This window comes from Triticum aestivum, chromosome 2B (genome assembly GCF_018294505.1).
Source record: "Triticum aestivum cultivar Chinese Spring chromosome 2B, IWGSC CS RefSeq v2.1, whole genome shotgun sequence".
NCBI classification, from domain to species: domain Eukaryota; kingdom Viridiplantae; phylum Streptophyta; class Magnoliopsida; order Poales; family Poaceae; genus Triticum; species Triticum aestivum.
In genome coordinates, this window is record NC_057798.1 from 363698558 (window position 1) to 363718782 (window position 20225).

General features: G+C 46.2%; 2 protein-coding genes and 1 pseudogene across 2 annotated transcripts; 2 read left to right on the plus strand and 1 right to left on the minus strand.

Moving 5' to 3' along the window:
- Positions 1 to 2693: 2693 nt before the first annotated feature.
- Positions 2694 to 14152, minus strand: LOC123044935 (exocyst complex component EXO84B; the record flags this gene model as incomplete). Its single annotated transcript, XM_044467814.1, is given in 7 exon segments — positions 2694 to 3052; positions 6948 to 7081; positions 7155 to 7343; positions 9031 to 9543; positions 10828 to 11863; positions 12845 to 12942; positions 13970 to 14152. Coding segments are annotated over 7 exon segments (2316 nt in total), but the record flags the coding sequence as incomplete, so codon positions are not given.
- A 392-nt stretch (positions 14153 to 14544) lies between these two features.
- Positions 14545 to 17768, plus strand: LOC123044936 (uncharacterized). The gene is made up of 4 exons (XM_044467815.1): positions 14545 to 14795; positions 16217 to 16556; positions 16639 to 17383; positions 17500 to 17768. Exons 1-4 carry the CDS (start codon positions 14668 to 14670, stop codon positions 17532 to 17534), a joined length of 1248 nt encoding a protein of 415 aa, XP_044323750.1. The 5' UTR covers positions 14545 to 14667; the 3' UTR covers positions 17535 to 17768.
- Positions 17769 to 17870: 102 nt separating this feature from the next.
- The window catches only part of LOC123039212 (uncharacterized), a 58866-nt pseudogene continuing 56511 nt past the window's right edge, over positions 17871 to 20225 (plus strand).

The following is a 20225-nucleotide window of genomic DNA, read 5'->3' on the forward strand; positions in this document are numbered from 1 at the left end:
ATCAGGGCGATGCACACCGGGTTGCCGATGACAAACTACTACAGGATACATAAAACACAGGAACACCTTCCTTACAACCTGGGGTCGCCGACGGCCTCCAATAGGCCCAAAACCCCGTCGGCGAACATCTAATCCACTAACCTGGCTACTGAGACAGCTCATCATGCAGGAAACAAACCCTAACTCTACCCAGCTAACCGCTGGTCGTCGTCGGCCGAACACTAAGCTATGGTCCGCTAACATGGGGACTGGGGCACCGCGGCATCGCCTTGCTGGCTTGGCATGCCAGCGATCGCCTTGAGCGCGTGGGCGTCGAGACAGGTGAGCTTCGCAATGGCCGCGATGTCGTCGTCAGACAATGGCTCGTCGAAACGGCGGATGAGGGCTTCAGCAGCCCGTGCCGTCATCTTCTCTTTTGGCCCAAGGACGCCGAGGCCCTGCACCAGCCTGAGTGTAGCCCTCTGAGAGACTGGCACCGGGGATGGGTTTTCTGCTTGGCGGGCACTCTGTCTGACCGGCGTGGCGTGCGCGTGCGGCCGAGCCCTGGCCGGCGTCTTGTTCCTTGCAGGTGGCTTCCCAACGATCGTCGGCGCTGGCTTGGAGAAGAGGGCCGGCCTGGGCTCGTCGTCAACTCCGTCCTCTCGGAGCTGCATCTCCGTCACCCTCTGCGTGACCACGCCCAGTTGCACCTCGTGTGTGTCCACCGCCAGCGGGGTGTGGCGGGCCAGGGAGAGGGCCGGACCCATGTCGAAAGAGTCACCGCTGCCTCCGTCTTCCGCGTCGTCGAAGCAGAGGGGCTTGTCGAGCTTGGCGGCAATGACCTCATCAATCTTCGAGGCCATGGCGTCGGGGCGGGGAGGTGGAGGGAGGTTCTTTTTTGCGCCCTGGAAGAACGCCTCGACCGGGTCCGCCACCGTCACCGACTCCAGCGTATGGGCCTGGCTGAGCGGGCGCGGCGGAGCAAGCAGCGAGGGGCCGCCCGACGACTCCGCTGTCACCAAGCCACCGTGCATGCGTCGGGCCGTGCTTTTTCCCCGGGCCTTGGGCTGGCGGGAGGGTGCAGCGGCTGCCTCCTTCCTCTTGGCGGGCTCGACCACCGCCTGCTTGTCGGTGCACAGCTGCCGGCCCCGCGGTGCGCCCTGACGGCGGCGCGAGGCGGGGGTGCGGCTGCGCGAACGACCCGTCGGAAGCGGTGGGGCAGGGGCCGAGCCGCGGTCGCTGGCACGCCCCCTGCCAAGGAGTGTGTCCTTCCAGCTCCGCCTCTGGTACCCGGGGTCGCCGCCGTCGTCGTCGCGCCGGCCCTCAGTGGCCGGCATGCCTCTGCACCCCGTGGAGGCGACGCGGGGTTGGGGACGCAGGGTAGGCGCCGGGGCGGGCGCCGACCGGCCATCCTCCACGCGTTCCGCCCAGACGCCCGTCTCGATCCATGGGAGGGGGCGTTCGTCGGGCTCGTCGTCATCAGAGGGGACGCCGCTCTGCGGCGAGTTGGAGGAGCGAGGCGAGAGCGGGGTCCAGTCTTCTACGCGGTCGAGGTGGATGAGCAGATCGTACTGTAGCAGCTCTGGCGGAGGCGCGACGGCGCGGCTCGGCGGGGAGTAGCCCACCATCTCGTCGACGCGTCCCGCGCCCCGGGCGTGCTTCCAAATTATGCGCTTCGTGGGGATGTGGGCGATATCCCAGCACCAGACCCAGCAAGCGAACAACTTGGTGTCGACGCGCTCGTGGGTCCGACTGTCGAGGCGGTCGACGATGACCTTGTCACCGATGGCCTCGAGCGCGCCCTCGATCGTCCAGAGCTGCATGGGGAGCTGCATGGGGAGCCGCTCGATGACCAAGAAATTTTTAGATGAGTAATCACCACTGTTGTTGTTTTTATCCGTTGCAACAAATGAATTCTTTGGATAATGGTTCTTTTGCATTATTTGGGCATTGCCTAAACACAAGCACTTCACTTACATAACACACATGCATTTTTTTCTCTCTTAAAAAATAACAAGCATGAACTGGTTAGAGCCGGACCACACGCACACCTCTCTCTTCCAGTTCCCTACTCTAAAAAATTACTTTATTCTAAATGCATCACCCTCCCGAGTAAACATCATCGTCGGCCGTCATTCTCAGCCGATGCCGTCCGCCCGCCACGCCGCTCTCTACCAGCGTAAATCGCTCATTTTTCTCCTCGGGCAAATTCTCACACCTTCTATGTACGCGGCCTTGCGTCTAAACTTATCCGCTCGGGCTTCTAGCGTGTTTTCTCCACGGATGCCGGCACGGCTTGTTTTCTCCACTGATGCCAGGACGGCTTTCCCCAAGTGGACTTCCTCGATGTTGACCACGTGGTTTAGCCATGCTTATTAGGCTATGTAGTGTGATTGTTTTCTCCCATTGCAACGCACGGGCATTTTTGCTAGTCATGGTAAATCATGGTAAAGTGGCACTTGCTTAAGAGATCGACGTCTGGCTTTAGAGTCAGAAAAATGACAAGGGGTGACTCGCCCATGACTTATTCACTCTACACAAATCCTGATGAAGGAATGATCCGGTGATACAAAACTCAATGTCATATACTGGTCATGCAACCCAAATTCGAATTGGTTTCTGGTCCTGGTCAGAGACCACCGTGTTCGCGCCGCGCCGGCGGTCGGCGGTCCAACAAAGAGGCAAAGACACAAGGCTCGCAGGACTCAGCGCCGTGAAACAATTGCAAAGGATTTTGTTTCCTAGGTCAAACAATTATCAATCTATGCTAGCACAGCAGATGCAGAACAAATAAGGAAAACAGAAACCCAAAAAATAAGATCAGAGGAATATGAAAGGAGAGAATGTACTATATTACGTACTTATTATACAATGAATAATGACCTGCCTGCAAAAAGACTAGCCTGCAAACTAAGAGCTGCCATGGGATCTGAACGATGACATAGAGTGTGCTGAAACAGAGGCAGTTGGACTGTTAATCTCCCTGTCCCCATTGGCAGTCCTACCCCTTCCACTGATCATGCCGACAACCTCTTGAGCGACATCCATGAACCAATCGTCGCCAGGAAGGACACTGCACAAAAGCAAGCATACTGATTTCAATTTAGAAGTCAACGGAAAAAGCAACGAGCAACTTTGTAGAGAAACAACCAAGGGCCTCCTTGGATGAGTAATACTCCCTCCATCCCAAAATAAGTGACTCAACTTTGTACTAGCTTTAATACAAAGTACAAAGTTGAGTCACTTATTTTGGAACGGAGGGAGTAGTATTTTAGAAAGTTTTGGTATATACTCCTTCTGTCCCAAAATTCTTGTCTTAAATTTGTCTAGATACGTATGTATCTAATACTAAAATGTGACTTGATACATCCGTATTTAGACAAATCTAAGACAAGAATTTTGGGACGGAGGGAGTACATCAAATTCCCCTAAGGGGTGTTTTTTTTACTCCACGAGAAATTGAACAAAAAAAGCTGCCGTATTGGCCTATTTCTTGCATGTAGCAATTAAAGTATTTTTAGGTATCTCTTTTTGAACAGAACTAAATGAAGAAAAGAAGAATTGGAAGAATGCAAGTTCTCTCAATACGGGGAGTTAGTAAACCATCCTGAGGCAAACTGTTTAACTGCGATTCAAATAACAGGCTGGTCACCATGACGAATTGGAGCAGAAGGTATTTTCAGAGTATTACTGCAATCTGAGAATCCAGGAAATGTCTTTCTAGCTATTCAGGTACATAGCTAAGATTATAATCGACAGATGGCTACATTTTTCATTCATGTTAAACACCCTCTGTTCCTAAATATAAGGCATTTCGGCAGTTCAATTTAAACTGCCAAAACGTCTTACATTCAGCAACAGAGATCTCTACTCCTAATGGACGAATTGGTTGAATAGTCCCCCCCACTTTCAACCGGTTTATTTTCAACCGGTTTATTTTCAACCGGTTTTTCTTCGTCCCACCTCCCACCAGCCCCTCCCACCGGTTTTTCTCTTTTCTCATCTGACCGGCAATACCCAACGTATTTATGGTAATCAATCATAATTAATCCACGTATAGTAATAAATCAATCCAGGTATGGTAAGGTCATAACTCAGGAAATTTTGAATATGGCAATTATATGGTAATAAATTTAAATTACCCCAAAGGCTATCAATCCAGATATGGTAAGGCCATAACTCGGGAAATATCGAATATGGTAATAAATTTAAATTACCACCAGGTATGGTAAGGCTATCCACGTATAGTAATAAATCATATAGTAATAAATCATAATTAATCCACGTATAGTAATAAATCAATCCAGGTAAGGTAAGGTCATAACTCAGGAAATTTTGAATATGGTAATTATATGGTAATAAATTTAAATTACCCCAAAGGCTATCAATCCAGGTATGGTAAGGCCATAACTCGGGAAATATCGAATATGGTAATAAATCAGCGATCCGTCCGCATTACTAGCTCATCCGATAAATCAGCGATCGAGTAATTAAACCGTGCAGTAATTAGTACTCCCTCCGTATATGGAAGGAACCGCCGGAGTATTCCATAGATTAGCCACAGAATTTTGGCAATCTCGCTGTGGCATCTCGGATTTCGAAAATCACGCGCCCACAGACGCCGCCGTGCCCCCTCCTGCAACCACCGCCGGAGTCGGAGGCGAAAGCGATCGCAATCGCGACGTGTATATATATACAAGGACGTACTACGTGCACAAGGGCCTGCAAGCAAACCCCAGTGCTCCTGATCACCATGCATTTCTTCCAGGTCGTCATGGCGTGGATGTTCCCGTGCGCCGTGTGGGCGGCGATGGCGCCGGCCGTGGCGACGGCAGCGACCACGGACGGCGCTTCGAGCGTTGAGCAGGGCAGCTCCTCGTCGCCGGCCCTGGCGACGCTAAGGTGGCCTCCGACCCGGGCTCCTCCCCGGCGTCGAGGTCGTCCACCTCCTCCTCCTTGCTCGGCGCCCGAAGCAGCTCGTCGAACAGCGCGCGCTCACCGGTGAGGGAGGGCGGTGACACGGCCGCACGGAAGGGCCACGCGCTAAGGCGGTGCCTGCGCAGGTTCGCCAGAAATCTGCAGCGCGCCGGTGCTGCGAACGAGCGGCCAGACGGGCGCGGGAGACGGAAGGGCCGGGCGACGAAGCCGGACGGGAGGGTCGCCGCCGGCGAGGACGGCACCGCCCGGGCAAGGGAGGAGGCCGTCGTGAGCGCGATCGCCTACTGCAAGGCTGTGTTTTGATTTTCGGCCGAAAAAAATGGATGCACACCAAAGAGCTGGTGGGCAGCAAGAAACGCATGCACACCAAAGAACAAATCTGAGTCACATGCCTATTTCTATTGGTTTCTACAAAGAGCGGCTAGCTTAGATCTTAGACCAGTCGGTCACTGTCGAGGTCGCCAAGGTGATCTTACAGCACCGCCGTGGGGATTTCTCATATTATTTTATGTAGGCAAGCCGCAAGCGGTGGTGGTGATTGGCTGGGTGGTGTCGCTGCCTTGGGAAGAGACGAAGTGATGGTAAAAGCAGGATCCGATGATTCTTCCGTGGGGATAGCCAAAGTCAAGATGTCGACTACAGACTCGTCGCAGACTTGCAGTGAACCTGGATGCGGCGAGCCTGATTTGTGGATCGATGGCGGGTCTTGACTTTGTTAGGCTGGGATTGGATGGTTGCGGAGGGTGGTGTGCTTGGTTGGGTTCCCATGGAAGAATGTGGCCTCCTCGTGGATCTGGTCATGCCCATCCTAGAGAACATTGTGTCCCTAGCTCCCTCGAGGAGCAAGGACAGTGCAAGCGGCAGCAGGGGGTAGGGGTAGATGTGGGGAGGGATGTCGGCGGCTGCTCAAGGTCATCATGATGAAACCCTTGACGTCCCATCTTTATCAATGGAAGTGGAAGAGCACGAAGTCGAGATTGGATAGGAGTTTGAGTTCTTTTTGGCACCAATCGGTTCCCCACTTTAGAGATGTATTTTTTTTGCGTGCAAGCAAACAGTGGGTTGATTCTAAAAGGGATAGGCACTTTTCAACAGAAGTGCATGACGGACCAAAAATATGACCTCATTTTATTCGTTTGATAGATATCGTATTATTCGTTGTTGTTCGTTCGGTGAAATTTCCTAATATTTGATTGTTGTGTTTCTAATTAGAGCACCCCATAATCACCCAATATGAGGGGATGATAAATGAAAGATAGTGATTATAAATTTTGAAGAGCCCGTGGGCATTATACTAGTAGTAGTAAATAGGAAAGAGAATACATCAAACAGCTATTTTCATAAAACGATCCTCCAAATTATACCCATTACCAACACCTAAACACATAAATAACTGTCTAGACATAACTTACTGAGAGTGGATGTTTAGCTCCATGGAGCTGTTGCTCCACCGTATGCACCCGTAGGATAAAGTATTGTTGCCATGGGGATCTCAGGTCAATTAGGATACAGACATATAAACTGATGTATAAAGAACATGCCACGATGCAACACAGCTCCTTGATTGCATGGAGGTCCCCAATAAGAGAAGGAATGAATCAAACAGCTAGGTTCACTGGAGATAAAGCCCTGTGATTCCAAAGGACATTGCCACCATAACATATCCCTCAACCAAACATGGAGCTATCATATTCTTTGAATATTTCTAAATAATTTGAGGAGGCAGCAGTGGTGGTGGCACAAGAGATTCTATAGTGTAACTAACTTTATGCCAGACGTATTACTGTTTAGAGAATCTTAGCAGCCAGCAGCTTTGCTAGGAAAATTTGCTTGGCTGTCCAAGCAAACTAAGTAGACATGACATAGCTTAAATATTTCTCTTCAGTTAGTATTTGGATAACATATTTGCGTGCATCAACAACGATCCTAAGTAACTGCAGTTGATAATTATGCTTTTTGGCTCAAATTAGCAGATCCAGAATACTCAGTTCTGAACCAATAGAAGTACAAATAGAAGTCAAGCATAGTACCTATCAGGATTCATTCCAGTAGCAGAAAAGGCACCCATTGCTCTATCAATGATATCCAATATGACTTGATGCACATGTCTAGACAAAAATCGACCTTGTCCGAAGATGATGACAAATTGCATATCCAGGTAGAACTGCAAACAAAGGAAAAAAAATAGTGAAACAAGAGTTGCACCTAAAAAGAAAATAAATAAGTAATGAATTTACCTGCTGAAGACCAAGGGGGCCCAAAGGCTTTGGTCCCTGCTCGATCTCTTCCCAGAAGGCCTGATCCTCCGAGAGCCAAAGGATAACTGTCTCAGTGAGCCGCATCATTAGCAAAGTAGCAAATCTTTCTCTACCAACAAACATATCTGCAGCAACGCCTGCCATCCTATTTAGCTTTGCATACAGTTCCTGCAATGAACAACACATAAGATTAGACCATATTGTTTTGGAACAAGCTTGCTCCATGCAAAGAAAGATAATTATGTTTGACAAGTTGCTGCATTCTAAACTGTACGAGAGTACATTGAATACAAAGGACTAAGATGATGAAAGCTAACATATTGACACGATTTATAACAATGTGCTTGGAAAATCACAATAAAGGTGCCTTTTTTTCAAATTTGTCTATATGTTTCATTTACTCTAGTCACTTGCAACCCCTGGATCATCCATTCCATGTAGTCAGTTAATTTTAGTTATAACTGTCCACCAGTTTTATAATCACCAATTCATGATAGAATGATAAACCAAAAATACATATAAAGAACTAACATGACCAACTGCACAAACAATGAGATAACAATTATTTCAACGTATCATTGACTGCCTGAGGCACTGTTATCCCTAAAAGCTAATGCTGTGTTTAGATGTCTGTATTTGACACCTCCGTATTGAATTGGTTTCAATTCCAATTCAGCTAGGAAACTGTAATGGACATGAATACGAATTCGGTCGTTTGGGTGTCAGTTGAATTGGCTCACAGAATCCTACTCAGGTTTCAATACGGAATCATGTTTGGATGTAGAACTATGGAATTGCATAGCAACATTAGTATATACATCAAACCAGAAGTTATATAATGTGTGACTAATTGGATGATTGTATAACAAATTTTTTCATGAAATATCCTAGAAATCCATAAAAACACCATATAATATTGACGCAAAAACAAATAAAAATAGTTTACAGCAACAAAGCAGAACATGTATAGTTTAAATAGGTACTCCATAGTTCCACAGATAACTAGGATTAGCAAAATTTGCATAGAAAATTACAAAAAAGAAGAGAGAAAAAAACTAATTTCTTGCTGGGAAGAGGATGAGAGGTAGGGAATGAGAGCTTGCATGGCCAACAAAGAGGAGTAGAGGCAGTGAAGGGGAAGAGGAGGGTCAGAGTGGATCTGGCGGCTTAGAGGCAGAGGAGATGGGGCGCAGGCAAGGCAGAGGAGGAGGGGCGTCAGAGCACGGGAGGGATGCCAGAGCTCGGGCAGAAGAGAAGGACTGGCCGAGGAGGAGGAGTGGCGACGGACGGCTGGGCCAAGGCCATGGCGGCCACGGGCAGAGAAGGGGGAGGAGGAGGAGGGCCGGCGAGGGGGGCTACCGCAGGTGAAGAGGAGGGCCGTCGGGGCGGACGGATCTGCCGGAGTACGGGAGGACGAGGACGGCCGGCGACAAAAGCTACCTGGGCGCCGTCGTCAATTCCCTGGGCGCTGCTTCTGTTTCCTCTCACATGGGTGAGGGTCGTGCGGGCGAGGGAATAGATAGTAGTGAATCGTTTTCTTTTGCGGGGGAGACTGATTCCAGCGAAATCAGAGGGGCTAGCCTCTGTATCGTGGGAGGGCTCTTTCCATACGAGAGATTCAGCGCCTGTATCGAAAAGATTTCAGACTGTTGTTTCCAGTTACAACCCAAACAGCTGAATCTGTATTTTTGGAATACCAAATCCATTACAAGGCCCAAATACAGTCATTCAAATGGGGTGTAAAGGAATTGCCAAACAAAGGTAAGGTTCAGGGATCAACATAAATGACACAAATGGCATATGCACTTGGGTTTAAGTTCTCAAGAGACACTAAATAGTTGCAGCTTGTAAATACCTGGAAAATTGGAGATGGGACCCACTCTGGCTCTTCAACAGTATTATCCATACAAATATACATTTCTGCACTGAGATGGGTATCACCTTCATCTGTAAATATTAGTTCAAGAGCATGCTGCCTGCAGAAACTATCTCTCAACCTGTCCACCATGCGTTGTAATTTCCTTTTCCATTCTCGTAGCTCAGGCACACGGTTTTGCTTATCTGGTCCTCTTTTACGCAAATCATCCATGCTGGACTGGTTTATAGATGACAGCTTCATAGCTGCTCTAGGTAGCAATTCCTCAGCAAGTAAAGATGCATTGGCTAATAAAGCCAACTGCTGTTCCTCAGTCTCTGCCATTCTAATAATCTTATTGCCTAAACCATCTATGTTAGCTTCGTCATCCATTGATCCAGGTAATGCACTTATGAGCAGATTGACGTACAAGCTGAAATTTTTTGCAATCCCATCCATTGTCGAACCCCCTAACTGCAAGCTAAGGAGTGGTGTGACATCCTCAAAGTAGTCCTGAAATTTCCAGGTATTATCAACACATACTGCATATAGTCATACACAATACTTGAAAGGACAATGATACAAGATAGTCACCGTTATCAAAGGAACCGAGTGCAATGGAAGCAGTATGTATCACAAGATCTCTTATATGCATATGGGATGATGTTTAAGCATGACTAACCAATATACCAGGGAAGCCAACTAGTATTAAACAATTCTAGCTCTCGCAGGCTGGGACTTTAGTATTACTGTAGTTGATGATTATATGCTTCCAGTTTCTGCAAGACATCGTAAGATTTGAATTTCGTTGGGAAGCTCTTTGATCTTTTCAACCGCCTGAATGATTGCAATCCTACTGTATTAATATAATGTGTTGTAGCTAGTCTAAAGAATATAAGGAAGGAAAAAAGGATAAACAATTAAATATTCCCATGTCTTTGAACTTCAAAGGCCACATTACTAAATTTTAATTTATATGACCCATGAAACACCAACTTTGGTATCGATGTACTATGGAAACACAATACTTCACTTAAAGCAAACAAAAATAAATAAATGCACTTGACAGGGTCGCTATTTCATAGGCTAGTCGAGCAGTTTTTCAAGCCTATGGCTAGTTGGTAAGTAATCACCTAGCTTGTCAGGCCAACCGACTACGTTCAACAACTTGCCTACGGTGATCCTCCAGAGACCTTCTGCTGCACCTCCTAATCTGCTGCCAAGACAATCCACAGCTACTGCCACCAGCTCCAAGACAAGCCACAAACTCAGATCTCCGCCTTCCCTACATAACGACACCTCTCCTGGCCAATACTCGGTACTCCCTCCTGTTTCCCCACTCATCCCCTACCCTCGAATGGTATCTCCTGCTCTTCTCTTCTCTATTTCAACCCCTGCTCTGCTCTCGTGACTAGTCACCTAAGTTGGTGGGGACTCGACTCGACTAGGTTGAAGACCTTGTAGTTGAGATACCCATATAGTGACTACTAGCCAAATCCTAGGTGAGAACTACTCCCTCCGTCCCAAAATAAGTGTCTCAACTCTAGTACAACTTTGTACAAAGTTGTACACTTATTTTGGGACGGAGGGAGTACATCTTTGTGCAAACAGAAGTTCAATCGCTCAAGACAAATGTTAACTGAGGTTGCAACTCCCACACACATACAAAAAGGGGTTGTGGCTATTTGTTGTGTAGTACAAAGCATGCCAAGATGGATAGGCCACTACCATTTTGATGAAAACAGCAAGAAGGAAAGATTCATTCATTTTGCTCAAACAAAATGGATCAATCGTTACCTGAACCATAGAATTGAAACGATGTGCACTGCTTGAGAGCTTTGGTTGAAGTGCCAAATTAGAAACAGAAGATCTAGCTAATGGGCGAATACCATTTGGGGGATAAGTGAGTGTCCAGTTATCAGCTGCAGCAAGTGCAGCAGTACTCTCTTCGATTCTCCTCAAGTTAGCATCTAATGCTTGCTCAAGACTGGGCTTGAACTGCTTCAGGAGGACAGCAGAAACAGATAGACCACGAGCTTCCAGCAAGGAACAATGGCCAATTGATATTTGAACACATTCTGCAGCTGCTCTCAAGCCTCCAGCGGCTGCACAAGAAGACAACACATGCCTCTTTACCAGGAGTGCAAAGGACAAGACCTGCTGTGTAGCCCATGTAACCAGCTCAGATGCATAACATGACTCATCGCCAAAAACTTCCACAGAATCACTGAGTGCCTGAGCTACAACTGAAAAAACTTGTTGAGCAAGTGCAGCAGTGTATGCCCCACCATATGAGGTGCTTGACGGATGTATAGTTTGCAAATTACATTGAAGCCTTTGATTATGTGCATTGAGTAATAGACTGTGCGCTCGAGGGCCATCACCAAGCCTTTTGAGAGCAGAAGCGGCAGCACGGAGCTCAATGCCACGAGTAGAAGACTGACAGGCAGCTTCAGCAAGCTGGTCTGCCAGCTTTTGACGATTATCAGAGACCGCACTTCTCAAAGCCGAAATTTCAGCTGTAGTTAGAGTTTGTGTCCGGTCTGCAGCAACTCGCTCCGCTTCATCTAGTGCATCTAGCGCTTCATCCACTCTTCTCTCAGCTAGCAAAACATCAAGCATGTCAGGGAAATCTGCAGACCATTTCTGTATTTCTGAAGGCTCCTGGCCTTCAACATTGGATATGTCCTCTTCTGTAGAACCTTCAGTACCCGAAGTCAGGGAATCTATCTGAACTCCTTCAGACAGACCATGGATTAAAGCCGCCTGTGTATTGAGTAAATTTCTAATTGACAAGAGCTCGCCTTCAAGGTCGGATATCTCCTTCGATGTTCTGATGGCCAGGAGATCAGTTATCAAATATTGGTGAGGAAATAATGTAGTAACAGGAAGAACAGAAATAAATGGAAGTAATTATTTAAAAACAAAGTCATGCATGCAAATTATGGTTTCACATGCCACAAATTAGACGCTTTGCACATCAACTATGCACCATGAAGAAAATGATTATACTCATGTAATATAAGTTCATAATAACAGAAAGGATACCGCTACATAAAGACACATGTAGTGGAACTCTTGACTGCTAGAGAATGGACTTTTCTGATGAGGGCAGAAACAAAACGAAATACATGATAGCCAGCACTCTACGGCATTTATTTTTCAAACACGAAGGATGCATATGTAAAAAAAGAGGAACTAACTGGCTATATTAAGTATGATTGTGTAATTATATGCTATGTGTTTATCAAACAATTTTCCAACCATCCACTTACTACTCAACTAACAAGTTCGGAAGTTTTTTACCTAAATGTTATTTGCATATCATAGCCATCCCAAAAGGTTTAATGAAATTTCTCATAACGAAGAATCTGCGACGGTAAAACTAAAATAGGCAAATGTTTCCGCATAAGCAATTTTTATTAATGCAACCTAACCTGAGACGGTAAAACTAAAATAAGAAAATGCTTCCACATAAGCAATTTTTATTAATGCAGGAAGTTTGATATAAAGATATCAGTGGCGTTATATTGATTATTGAAGGACCAAAATGCCTTAAGTGGTTCTTCCTGTGGTACTGATGCAGCACATGACAGCGTGGGTGGAAACATTGGCATCAGTAATTAGAAAATACCATGATGTGTAATACAAAATTTAACGAGAGTAGAAAACTTTATTGGCAACAATAAATAAACTATACCACTCCTGTAATGTGTCATCAACTCATCATGATTAGTGGGGTTCATTTCTAGCACAAAGGTGACAATGGATAAAGGCACCAAATGAGACTGCACTCATGGGGCTACAGCCAGACCTGATGAATGCAGCATAATTTGCATAAACACTTCTGCGCATTTCTTCAGCTGAAGCCTTCTTTAGATCTTGCAGATAGGAGCACAAATGTCTTATTTCCTGTAATGAAGTTGATTTGGTGAGCTATTTTTGTTGTGTATTTTAACACGTACTTATAGCTCTGGTACAGTTTCAATAATGTTGAAGGAAGTCAAGCCTAAGGAATATAACTGTAACAAGCTCAAAAGATAATGAAAATAGATAATTAAGGACTTGCAAAATATTCCCGTGAAATGGTTGTGCAAATTTGCAAGCAAATGCAGAAGTTTCAGCTGTTAAACGAGAACAATTGAAGTATGGACGCGAAGTGAGTATTCTAACCGAGGTGAGAATGCAGTATTTTTGTGAAAACAAAAACAGCACCAGCAGCCTACATTATAATGCAATACGACATATTTAGATACTTCAATGAAGTGGTTATGAATCTCGTTATCCTGGTAGAAAAACACAAGCAATACACGCAGTATAATTGCATTAACCAGGATGGCAGCATGTTCAAACCTGAACTCCAAGCATTTCCAAATCCTTCTAATAATGCATGCACGCCATGTTGCAAAATTACTTTTCAGTTGTTCAGAGCATGCCTAGTTTTCAGTTCCGATATATAATACAGCTAAAACAGCGTCATTTTTATATCACCAAGGAATCAAGTTTAACCTCCAGCTAAAGTAAAGCATTCACACCTATCGTCGGAACAATTCCACTAAAGTAGTGATCTAATCGTTCTTATATTCTTTACCGAGGGAGTACATTGCAACCACAATCTTCTCACACTCACATCCCCACAGCCAGAATTTTCCATGTACATAGCATGACCCAATAATGCAGACACAATAAAGGAGAAGTTGATAGTGCCAATACCCCCGTAATGAATTGACCTAAATGTGAACACCGATCGAGGCCCCAAATCGCATTTCCCGTACCTCCATACGAACCACGATCACAGGCTCGTCCTGGAAACAGAACGCCGCAAACTCTCTCCCACCACCCAAATCACACCATCCGCGATCCAGACTTGGCAAACACATACGGAGACGGGCCAAGCGCATGCCTAACCCTGGCGACAGATCAGAGACAGCTCGCTCACCTTCTCGTTCATGGTCTGGCACTTGGACTGCACGTAGGCGTCGGGGTCGAAGTTGTCGGTCTTGAAGATCTTGAGCTTGTCGGCGAGCTGCACCCCGCCGTCGCCGCCGCCACCGCCGCCTCCACCACCACCAACCCCCGTCGCCGCCGCGCCCACCGGGAACACCCCCGAGTGGCCGGCCGGCCTCGACCGTGACGACTTCGCTGACGCCATCCGAGATCCAGAAACCTCCGAAGGTAGGGCGGTGGCGGATTTGGGGCGGGGAAGGGACGCCTTCTCCGAGATCGCCGCGTCCTGGCTGTCGTCGTTTTTTTGGGGTGGGGGCTGGGGTATTTCTTACGCTGGTCGTAAGGCTAGTACCATAGCCGATATCATATATGCCAACTAGTCATTTTTGATGATGTGGCATTTGATTAAATGAGGAAAGAGAAGGATGGGTATCATACACTGTTACTGTATCATAGCGTTTCAATCGAGGAAATAATTAATTCGATTGATCATGTGCGCCTGTGGGGCTTCTGTGTACCGAGCCCTCGGCGGTAGCTCGCCCCAATCCACTCCCTCCACTGGCGGCGGCTCGCCCCCAATCCACCCCTCCACCGGCGGCGGCTCGCCCCCAACGCCGGTGCCGACCACCGGCACAAGCACCTCCGCGACCTGCCTCCGTTCTGCTCTTCTTCGCGAGGAACTTCTCATCCATGGCGGGCCGCAAGAACAGCAGTAAGCAGATGCCGCCAGCACCTCCATTAGCGATGGGGTCGCCTCCATACTACTATCCTGGAGCCGTGAGCAGCTCTTCCGTCCCCAACACCTCGCCTATTCACTGGTATGATCTATTTGTTCTGTTGGTGGGATAAGTATTCTGTTTTTCTATTCTTCACTGCCGTGAAGTAGCAGCAGATTAGACATATTGTGGCAGTAACGTGGTTAGACGAGTATGCTCTGGTATTCAATTTCTTCAGTTTTAGATTCAGTTCTTAAGTGGTTGTTTGGATAGAAAGTTTTAGCGCTGGGTTTTAGGAAAACAAGTTTAAAGCTGATTTTTTGCTAAACGGGTATTACTAGTTTTTCTCTACACAATCGGTTTAAAGAAAACTTTGTTTGGGTCAGGAAAGCGTGAAACCGGTTTATCTATTTCATTGTTTGGAGACCGATTGACCAAGGGAAAAAATGTTTTCTTTTCTCTCCAGTGAGCTCATCGTCTTCCCAAAGCGGGTTGCCACTTTCCCCAAAATTTAACCGGACGGCAGCCTCCGGATCTCTGATTCGTCGCCGCCGTTTGCCTCCTGCCACCACCAGCACTTCCTGGCGGTCGCCGTTCCTCTGTCCAGTTACTCCTCCTCCATCCCCATCTTGCAGATCCCCATCTTACAGATGCGACAACTCGCCTCCACTCCATCATCAACGACAGGGCGCACGCGGTCATCGGTGGCCGCTTTCCCTCGACCCCTTGGTTGCTGCGTCCATCGCCCATCGTCGGCTCCTGTAGAGGCTCTCTAGCATTTTCTAGTTGGTCTGCCGGATGCCAAGAAGAAGGACTTGTACGTCCAACTCGGCTGCGTTGTCGTCAAGCTCAAGCACAAGCTCCTCTGGTGGATGCTCTGGCCATCCTCGGCGCCTTCGCCCTCATCAGCATCCCCATATCATACCCAAGGAGAATCTGCACACCCGGCCGCCTGGCAAGTACATGGCAGCGGCGCACAAGGCGCTGCTCATCTTGACGGCCTGAAATGTAAGTTTTCCCAAAGTTGTTTGGATCCGCATTTGTGTCCCAGTTCTTCGATTTCTACTTTGGCGGCAGCAAGGTGGAATTGGCAAGGTATAATTGGAGCTAATGAGTTTGTTGAGGAAGGAGCGGGACAAAAAAAGTTTGTTACGTCGAGTTTTCTGTAATCCTGTTTTCAGAAAAACAAGTATTAGTCGTTTTTCATAAGACGGAGTTTCCTGGCTTTGTGGAAACTGAGTTCTCCTTATCCACGTATTTGTTGGAGGTTCCAAACAAGGTTTTAGTCTGTTAGGCGGTTAGACGAGTCTACGTAAAATTAGTTCGGCTAATCCTACGTATCCAAACAAGGCCTAAGTGTTGTAGGCCTTAAAGAAACCTGGATGCAAAATTCTCAGATTTAATTAAGTCTGCTCCTTTCAATTTGTAACTAAACTCAAGCTTATATCTAGTAGGTTCGTTCTTCATTGAAAATCAATTTGTTGCCTATGTGTTCTGAAGTAAAACTGGAATATTTGTTACAGGAGGCCATTGTATACACCTCCACCTGAAGCACTTTTAAGTTTTGGTCAATTCTCGCCGATGCACAGTACTTACAATATTCCACCACCGGCAATGTCCCATCCTGAACAAGGATACCAAAGTTTGGAGAATTTGCACTTTGTTGGTGCTACTTCATCGGATTCCTTATCAATGCCACCATCGCCGCCGCAATCTAAAGAGAAAAAAGTTCCATCTACTGGTGTCAAAGTGGCTTCGTCTTCTTCCAAAAGGAAAAGAAATATCATCAATATTGGTGATGATGTAGTGGGCGAAAGGACTGTGCAGCGTATGTCCTATACACCCGAGGAGTATGAAAGATTGGTAACCACAATCATTTGCTCAATATTGTTTTCTTTATTCTTCTTGCTTGTTAGACAAACTAAGTTAAATGTTCACTATGTAGGCAAGCACTTGGCTGGAGTGTTCAACTGATCCTATCGACGGAAATGGAAAGAAGGGTGAAAAGTTCTGGGATGATATTGCTGCTCTATACAATAGTACCACACCAAACAATCGAAAGAGAGACCCCAATCACCTGAAGCAAGAGTGGCAAAGGACTAAGAAAAGGCTCAGTCTTTTCCATGGTGCGTGGGTTGCTGTAACTAGTGTGTATCATAGTGGTTACAAGCCTGAAGACCTGGAGAAATTGGCCTTGGAGAAGTATGAAGCCAACAACGGCCATCCTTTCCAACATTTGACACTCTGGGCAAAACTCAAGGCTGAAGGGAAATGGTTATCGTGTTACAATAAAATGAAAGGGAATGAAGAGAAGAGTACATCTGCAGGGACCAATCTTGCAACAAATGCAGTCGATTTGGAGGGAGAGGAACGCCCACCTGGTCGTGATACATCTAAGGTTGAACGTACAAGCAAAGGCAAGTCAGGTGTCTCTCAGGAACTTGGAGAAAGATTAGATAAGTTCATTGAGGTTAGCAATCAGTCCGCGGAGGATCGCCAGAAGGTGATAGAGAGCCAGTTGCTTCTTTCAAATCGACAACTTGAAACTGCAAAGATCAATAGCAGGGCAAAACTGATGGATTCTTATACCAATCTGCTGTTAGCTGACACGTCTAAGATGGATGATTTTGAAAAGGCTCAGCGAGTTATTGCCCTGAAGAATATGCAGACCACATTATTTGCAGATTCAGGTAATTTTCTTGGTTGACACTGTCCCCTAGTACATGTGAGTGTGACATTGGTGCAAATTAATAGTTGCACATAATTTTGATAAACTGGTTTGTTTTTCCCGTTTCTTTTGATTTAGGTGATCAAGGGGAAAAGAATACCAACAATTTCTAATGGCAAACGGCTGGAAGATGACCATGCTGCTACTTTTTGATGAACGAAGATGCCCATTCAGCTACTTGTGATGAATCGGTTCTGCTGCTTGTACTTTTGGCATTTTTAACTTATTACTAATCAGTTACTTTTGGTGATGGTTCAGTTCATGGAACTTATCAGTTACTTGTCGTGTGAACCTGATGCTTTATATGCTCATGATTAATGTTGGTGTGAACCTGATGGTTTGTGTGCTCATAGTTTAATGTTGGCTCTATGTATTCCCAAGCCTGCACTATATGTACGACCCATACTAACAGCCTAGTGTATCTCTTCTTTCTCTTCCTCATTCACAAGATGTCCCATCAAGCGGATGATGCTGATGAAGGAAACACCATAGATCCTACCACCCTGTACACACTCGATGATTACCTTGCCCAACAAGACATCTTACACTCGTTCGCCAAGAAAATCGCAATGGAAGTGAAGCAAGCTCTTGAAGCAAGACCTCTTAGCCGGAGTGGTCCGAGGACCTATATGAATAGGCAGCGTGAAGAAGCTAATGAGCGGTTAGTTAGTGATTACTTCTGCGAGAATCCTCTCTACAACGCCAAAATATTCCGTAGAAGATTTCGAATGAGAAGACCCCTCTTCGGGCGTATCGTCCATGCACTAGGTCAGTGGTCTCCGTATTTCACATTAAGGAGAGATGCTGTTGGTCGTGAAGGGCTCACTCCGTTGCAGAAATGTACGGCGGCTATTCGACAATTGGCATATGGTACCCCCACGGACGCTCTAGATGAGTACCTCAAGATTGGTGAGAAGACTGCCCTCGACTGCTTGAAGTTGTTCACAGAAGGCGTTATTTCTATATTTGGTGATGAGTATATGCGAAGACCCAACACCGAAGATGTGCAACGTTTACTTGATGTTGGTGAGAGTCGTGGTTTTCCTGGAATGTTAGGAAGCCTTGATTGTATGCATTGATGCTGGGAGAAATGTCCCATTGCATGGAAGGGTCAATTCACTCGTGGAGATAAAGGCGTTCCTACTCTTATTCTAGAAGCAGTTGCTTCGCATGATCTTTGGATATGGCATGGCTTCTTTGGTGTTCTGGGATGCAACAATGATATCAACGTGCTTAATCAATCGACATTGTTCATTGAACAATTGGGTGGGCATGCACCTCAGGTGAACTATCATGTTAATGAGAAGGAATATCAACATGGTTATTACCTTGTTGATGGGATATATCCTGAATGGGCCGCATTAATCAAGTCAATACCGATGGCCCAGATAGAAAAGCACAAGTTGTTTGCCAAGCACCAAGAAGGGGTTAGGAAGGATGTGGAACGTGCATTTGGTGTGTTGCAAAGTCGATGGTCTATTTTACGTCACCCCGCTCGTTTATATGCTCGGGGCGATATCAAGAATGTTATGACGGCTTGCATCATCATGCACAACATGATAGTCGAGGATGAAAAAGAAGAGGCGGCCAATATTATTGATCTGAATTTAGAAGCAGACACATTGATAGTTTTTCCATCGGTCTTTAATCATGATGCCATGCCAGCATTTGCTGACGTACTAGAAAGAGATGCTAGCATCCGTCATCGCCCGACACACAAAAAACTAAAGGATGACTTGGTCGAGCATATTGGAAAAAGTTTGGGTGGCGATTACGATAGATTATGTTCATATATTTTCATATATTTTGATGTTTTATATTGGTGCTTTATGTATGGATCTATTAAAAAAATCATCATGCCTTTATGCATGCGTGTACCAACAAGCCTAATTTGCACTGAGACAATGCCACAAATAAGCTACAGCGCTCAAATACCACCATAGACCCCACACAACAATAAATATTGTTGTTTATGATACTACCCTTATGATACCATGCATTACGGAGGTGGTATCATAGACTAGTATCATATGCATGATACTAGTCTATGATACCACCCATTACAACCAGCCTTAGGGTTTCTTATAAGGCATCCAACAAATATAAAAATGGTATTTTAGGTGGACAATGAACCAACGAACGAATATTTGAAGCAAACTCAAAAGCTGCCACATTTATTTTGGATCAAGAAGGAGTACCGTGTTTAGGCACCTAAAGTCAAAAAAACAAATTTGGCCCCTCAAACGTTTATGGACGCGCCAGATCAGCGTGCGGGCGTGTCTATTTTGATTCCATATTTTTCTATTTACGTAGTCATGTCACTCACTCTTTTGCTTATCTATAATACCTAAATAGTTCATCCCCACTATCTATTTCTCTTGACATGCAGCCTATCCAACTCAGCATTATGCCACATCAGCGTCCTTTTACAAGTGCATGATCTGATTTTTTTTTCTAGACTTCAGGTTTTTAACGCCCGACCTCTCCTCTCCGCATCTGATTATCTTCTGTCTCTTCATCCACCATCAGTTTCCTCGACATCCCCGCACTGCATCTCCTCTCCATTCCCCATCCACTCTGACCCCAGCCATATTCTTGCTCCACTATCGCCGTTGCAACACCATGGCCACTCCTCTCCACCCCTTCGAATCTCCAACTTCCTCCATGTGAAGCCACTGCCCACTCGCCAGCCGCCATAGGGCCCCTCCTCACCGCCGTCATATGGGGATGAAACGCCGGAGTTCGTTCGTCCTTGGAGCACTAATGGTGTCCAAGAGATTCGGCTCAGTATTATGATCCCCATC